This window comes from Hyperolius riggenbachi, chromosome 1 (assembly GCF_040937935.1).
Source record: "Hyperolius riggenbachi isolate aHypRig1 chromosome 1, aHypRig1.pri, whole genome shotgun sequence".
Classification (NCBI taxonomy): Eukaryota; Metazoa; Chordata; class Amphibia; order Anura; family Hyperoliidae; genus Hyperolius; species Hyperolius riggenbachi.
Genome location: NC_090646.1, coordinates 261,144,430 through 261,151,109, shown reverse-complemented (window position 1 = coordinate 261,151,109; position 6,680 = coordinate 261,144,430). Strand labels below are relative to the sequence as shown.

The 6,680-nt window shown below is 40.6% G+C and overlaps 1 protein-coding gene across 1 annotated transcript; it reads right to left on the bottom strand.

Moving 5' to 3' along the window:
- Positions 1 to 1,504: 1,504 nt before the first annotated feature.
- On the bottom strand, positions 1,505 to 3,571 carry LOC137504013 (uncharacterized). Its single transcript, XM_068231936.1, has one exon. The coding sequence runs from the start codon at positions 3,569 to 3,571 to the stop codon at positions 1,505 to 1,507; it is 2,067 nt and encodes a 688-aa protein (XP_068088037.1).
- Between the last annotated feature and the right edge of the window lie 3,109 nt (positions 3,572 to 6,680).

Here is a 6,680-nt window from a genome sequence, read left to right as displayed (position 1 = left end):
CCCCCCCCCATTCTGTCCAACTCTGACTAGTGATCACTGGTTTACATGGGCTCCTGTCTGTTTTGCTGCTTTGCACCAAAGAAGCAGTGCATGCTCTGTCCACTCCATGTAATTTTGCACTCCAGCCTGGATGCACAGCAGCCGATAGTGTTCTGGGCTTGCATAATTCAGAAATGATGCTCATATATGAGCAGCACTTGTCAAGTACACATACCCATAACACTCCCAGCCTCGGCTGCTGTGCACATCAGTACAGGAGTGCGTAATAACAAGAAGCCCGAGAGGACAGAGCATGCACTGCTTCTTTGTCCTTTGTGCGACTTGCTTCAGAGTCACAAACAGGTGATGGTGCAGCGCAAAGGAGAGAAACCCATCCAAAGCAGAACAGGTAAGTAGAAGGATCCAACACTACACACGCTGGCATAGATGTCGTGTAATGCTAGGTACACACGATGCAATTCTGAGATTTACTGTCACATCGATTGTTTACAATGTCTGATCTGATTTCCGATCAATTTTTCAATCGATTTTCCGTTCATTTCTATGAAAAAAATCATTCAGAAAATCTATCGGATAGCAGATCGGACATGTTGGAAATAGTCGATCTGACAGTAAATCTGTCAGAAAATTGCATCATGTGTATCTAGCATAAGCTCAGGTGTACTTTACACAGTGACAATTTAGCACTTGGGGCAAGTTAAGACAGATCTTAATCAGTCAGCAGGAAGTTTTTACGTTTTGTAATAGAATGATAATATTTATTGGCTAACCAAAAGAAAATAGTGAGCCTTTGGCTAAAGAGTCATCTTCAGACTTTGTTCCTGTATACAAGATGTAAGATGTTGGGGAACCCAGATATATATAAAGTCAGCAGGATATGCATACATTGTTTTGTAAATATAAATAAATGTAATACAGTTGACATTCTGTTTCAAAACATCCTGCTTTCACTGATGGCTAAAACAGAACAATGCTTTGCTGCTTCTAAAACATGTCAGGAAAGAGTTAAACTGTAGCAAAGAGAATGTTGTTGTCAGGAAAGAAAACAAACCATAAATCTCACAGGTCTCAGGTCTTTAACAGCTCTGACCAAGTAATAAAACATCAGTCTGGGGGAGAAGAGAGCTGATAATTCCTGTCCGTGAATGCATGCTGCATAAAGAAACTAATCTGAACTCAAAAGTTCTACTACTTGAGCCCATATATTTTTCTTCTCACAGCAGCTTGTATGTCCCCACTCATTATACTAAGGACAAGATCCTCAGATGACAACACATGCTGACTGTCATCACACACACTCTGCAGTGAGAGAGATGCAGGGATCTCTGGAATTCAGGCAGAATAGAGCAAAGCAGAAGTGATTTACTTTGACATGTGACCTCTTATCTCTCCAAGTCCAGCGCCCTGCTGAATTTTATCGCCCTAGGCCTTGACCTTTGTGGCCTTTCCAGAAATCCGGCCCTGGCCACATCCATTTCCGTACAGTAATCTATCTCGGTTTCCTTTAGTTGGCAGAGCTGGGCCCTGCCTCCCCAGCTAAAAAATCCTCATGCTGTATTCCCACAGATCCCTGAGCCAACTTACCCATCATGTCACTTAGTTTGTTCACTTGATCGACAAGCTGATCAGACCTATTAGGCCGGCGAGGGTTCTGGTTCAGGGGATCATTTCTGTTCCCTGCGGGTGATCCACTTCTAGGTGAGTTAGGTGGCGATCTACCCCTAGGTGAATTAGGTGGGTCCTGTCTCCTTTCCCAATGCTGCCTGGGTCGGTTATCCCACCGTCTATATCCTTGGGGACGCCTGTACCCCTGGGGTTCTCTATATCCCTGGTAACCTCTGTACCCCTGGCTACCCTGGTTTCCTTGGTAACCCTGGTATCCTTGATACCTGCGATTGAACCGAGGACGGTAGTCCTGGTTTCCAGAGCCTGAGCTATCCCTATCTGACCCTTTAGGATTTTGGGGCCTATTTTGATTTGGATTTTGTTGCTGTCTTTGGCCCTGCTGGATAGGTACTTTTGCAGGAGGTATTTTCTTCTGCTGGGATTCAAAGTTTAGGTCTGCTTTCACTTTGGTTTCATCTATTCTGAGCTCTGGGTACCTTTTGTTGTTTCTTCCACTTACATTGGGATTCTCACTGATGTTGAACAGCAGTGTTGCTGAGGTAACCATTTTCTCTAAGGGGTTTCCGAAGTCTAACTCATTGGCCATGCTTAACTTTATTTGGGTAGGCAATGCATCATAATATGCCTGTTTAAAATCAAGAGACTCCCAGTTAGGATTCCGATATGCTAAACTGTAGGAGTTTTTTAGCACAGAAAGGAATTCTCGGGGGCTCTGATCGGGTCGACAAGTAAGTCGATACACATCTCGTTTAGCTGCTGAGATAGTACGATACGGCCCAAACTCGAGCTTCACTTCGTGTGAAACTGCTTGCCATTTAATGATACCCCGCTCCCTAAATGAGGTGAAATAGTGGCGGTATCTGTCATCAAAAACCCATGGGAGAAATCTGATTTTGTCTGCTTCAGACAGGTTTAAAGAGTCCATAGTGGATTCATACAACTCCATGTGGGATGCTATTTGCGTAGAACCCTTTTTAGTGAACTTTGGCACAGCGGTATTTAAGAATTTTATGATGCTGGCTGAGCTCTGTTTTTCTTGGGGATACTGATTATTTCCCCTATTTGAATCCCCTTTATACTTACCTTTCCCCCTTCTTGGGATAGGGCGGGATTCTCGCTTTCTCTCATCAGCCTCAAATTCATCTGAATCAATATCAGCAAGGGAGTCATGACCTTTGTGGGAAGTATTATACACAGGGGACTTTGTTCGCATATCTCTTTCAGGAGAGCTATCAAAATGCGAATCTTGAGGGACTTTTGTATTGTTATCTATCATGGTACTCATGGTTTTACATACCCCCTCCATACGATCCAACATGCCTTGCCATTTTGGGTCATATGGAGTGAGTATTGGCGGGCAAGGGCTGGATGATCTATCGAGTCTACCTGCCTGATGGTCTTTGAAGTATTGTTCTTGCAATGCTTCAAAATCCTTTTTGAGTTTGCGATAAATGTTAAGGCTATCTTCAGCTTCAATTTCCATGCCTTTAATCACTGCTTCTTGGTCTGATATGTCTGCTACCAATTTGAAATTACTAGACTCCACTGTCTTAACATTTGACTCTGCCTCCTGTAATTGAGAGGTCAACGATTGGACGTTTGCCTCCGTCTCTTGCAATTGCAATCTCAATTGTTCTATTTCTTTTTTCCTAGACTGTGAAAGGGAATTTACTTCTAATAACCCATATAACACAGAAGGTAGGGCACCTAACAACCTTTTCTTCAGTTCGGAATCTGAAGTTATTGTGGTCATACATGATAGATAATGATCAAATGTACCTTTACATTGAAATATACAATCAACTTCCTGTCTTATACATTTTCTTATTCTGCCTATCCAGTCATCTGCTTCCTCATTGTATTTTAGCTGTATAAATACGAATTCAACAATCTTCCGGAACATCTGTTCCAAACGAAGTTCTGAATCCCTACTTGCATCACTCATGATTCAATAGCCAATGCAATAAAACCAGCTCAATAAAACGTTTTTACACTGTTTAACCTCCCTGGCGGTAAGCCCGTGCTGAGCACGGGCTATGCCGCCGGGAGGCACCGCTCAGGCCCCGCTGGGCCGATTTGCATAATTTTTTTTTTGCTACACGCAGCTAGCACTTTGCTAGCTGCGTGTAGCATCTGATCGCCGCCGCTACCCGCCGATCCGCCGCAATTCCTCTCGCCGCGGCCGCCCCCCCCCCAGACCCCGTGCGCTGCCTGGCCAATCAGTGCCAGGCAGCGCTATGGGGCAGATCGGAGTCCCCTCTGACGTCACGACGTCGATGACGTCGGTGACGTCATCCCGCCCGTCGCCATGGCGACGGGGGAAGCCCTCCAGGAGATCCCGTTCTTTGAACGGGATCTCCTGATCTCCGATCGCCGGAGGCGATCGGAGGGGCTGGGGGGATGCCGCTGAGCAGCGGCTATCATGTAGCGAGACTTTGTCTCGCTACATGAAAAAAAAAAAAAAAATTAAAAAAAAAGATTTGCTGCCCCCTGGCGGATTTTTTGCAAACCGCCAGGGGGGTTAAACCAGTAAGGGAAAGTAAACGAATCTCGCTGGGGCCTCCAATCTTATGTCGGGCGTTTTGTCAATGTTTGTATAAATCGTTCAAAATAAAAATGTAAAGCTCCGGGAAAAATGGAAGGAGCTAAAAATACAAACATACGCCTAACTATGTGAGCTCGTTTTTCGAGGTTTTTCCAAGTACTGGTTTAGACATGCAAACGTAGACCAATTTGTAAAAATATCAATTTAATATCAAATAAACATTACAATATCAAAACAATATAAAATTGCACTTTTGATTTAAAACAAAACTCGTAAGGTTATTCTTATAATGAGCAATGAGCTGGATAATACAATTTCAGTAAAACATCAAAATGTTATTATACTCATTTACCAATAACGAAAGGCTTAAACCATTTATCAGTTAATTCCAATATAGTACAGAGCTATGACTCATCAAATATGGCCACCGGCCATGTTACCACAGAATTTGTGGAGACAAGATGGCTGAATCGATCAAAAACAAAATGGTGGCTACTAAAAACAAGATGGCGGCTATCAAAAGCAAAATGCGCAGTCAAAATCAAAAGTGCGCTATCCAAAATGAAAATTGCGCTATCCAAAATAAAATGGCTGATGTCAGCTATACCATTCACTATGATAAATTTAGGATGACTCTGTGGATATAACGACTGGGCATTGTCCCACAATTGATATGCAATCAACTATAAAATGACAGGAATTTTACTTCTGTCTACACTTTAACCTCCGCTGGCCTGTGTTACTACACAGATCAAGCGGGTAACATATATATATATATATTTGGAAGGAAATATCTTATTGAGTCATCCTAAACTTTGCTAAGTGTGGCCTGCACATACTGCGGCAAAATACCAAAATATCAACGCTTAAAGAGGTAGCTTGAAATATCTAGCGCTTACTTCCAGCAATAAGTTAAACAGCCAGTTATCAATGAACATATGGTAGATACTAGGTGAGCTGTTCCAATTTGCAACTTTGGAAGAATTCACCCCTTTCGGGTAGTTATTAATATCAAACAATGAACTTCAATCAATACATCATATGTTCAGATATTCTGCGCTGTAATAAGCCATCTAACTAAAAAGAAAACAGAACTGGATTCAAGTATAGTTACCAAGATGGCCTATTAATTATAATTCACAGTGAATAAATCAATGATATAATTCCTCTATGGATAGCTGATCTTAATTGAATCACTGGTTATGTTTTAGTATACAGTGACAGTTTCTACCATATCCATGATAGATTTGATTGTATCCAAAATCATAGTGGCATACTTAAAATCATCATGGATCTCTCATTATAACACATTGTGCTTGTTAGCAGAGTTTTATACCATTAATATAATTGTCTACAATGCAACAAGGATAAATATACAGTATTTTCATACCATTTTAGATATATCCATTCAAAGAATTTAGATATTAATACGTATACATTTTCATAACATTTTATATATTCATTCTTAATTGTTATGCAATAATACATACATGTGCTGTCTGTATTCTGAACCTAGATGAGGAATTGTAACTATTATATAAGATTTGATCATAAAATAGCTGTATTACTCTTTGTATGATACATTTCTACTCATAAGGTATACATATGAGTGAGTCATGTGTTATTCTCTGAGTCGTGTCCTTAGATGGGGAATTGTTTAACTCAGCCTGTGTTTGCTATGTCACCAAGTTTCTTGGTTTGCAACAATGGTTAATTTCTAAAATATACAAGCCTTAGAGATTGTATTCAGAGGTTCATCTATTCAGCAAATATATTTGCCTCTTGAGATGTCTCTTTCATTGTTACTCAACTTCTCTTGTTTGGCAATTGTTTGTACTTAAAACAAGGACTAGCCTGATTTCATTGTTCCAGCAAGTTGGATTGGATTATCCATTGCAAACAGCACATCAGCTGACTGCCTGTTATTCATAGCTAACCTCACTTTAGAGACACAGACAAGTCAGTATTGCTATATTTAAAATAGGCTATACATGTTTTAATAATCAGCACCTATATTAACCTATAATAACCATGATCATCAGAAAGTCTTTGTCTTCTGTGCCTTAAGGGAAGGAAATAATTAGGTTTATTTGTATTCGATCATATACAGTTCAATTGATCGGAAAAACGTTATTTCGCCATATGGACATCTCGACACATCCCCCTTTTCTTTTGGAATGTTCCAGCGTGTGTGATCATTTCAAAAGAACCACAAGAATTATTAAACGTTTTTCGTTTTCTTCATTCCCGTGGGAATGTGTTGCGAACAAAACTTTTAAAGCTTCGTATTTGTAATCCAAGTTAAGAGGGAAATGGACTTTAAACATTGTCTTCATCATATTGAAGTTCATGTTGATTCGAAAAGTTCCATCTTTATGTAGATACGTCGCAAATTAACTATCACGGATCTTAATTCTCGTGCTCTGACGCTTAAAGAAAGATAAGATAAATAAGTTATAGGTCTGAGGTGCCCAACCCTAAATATAGCCCTGCATAAGTCGAAGTATGC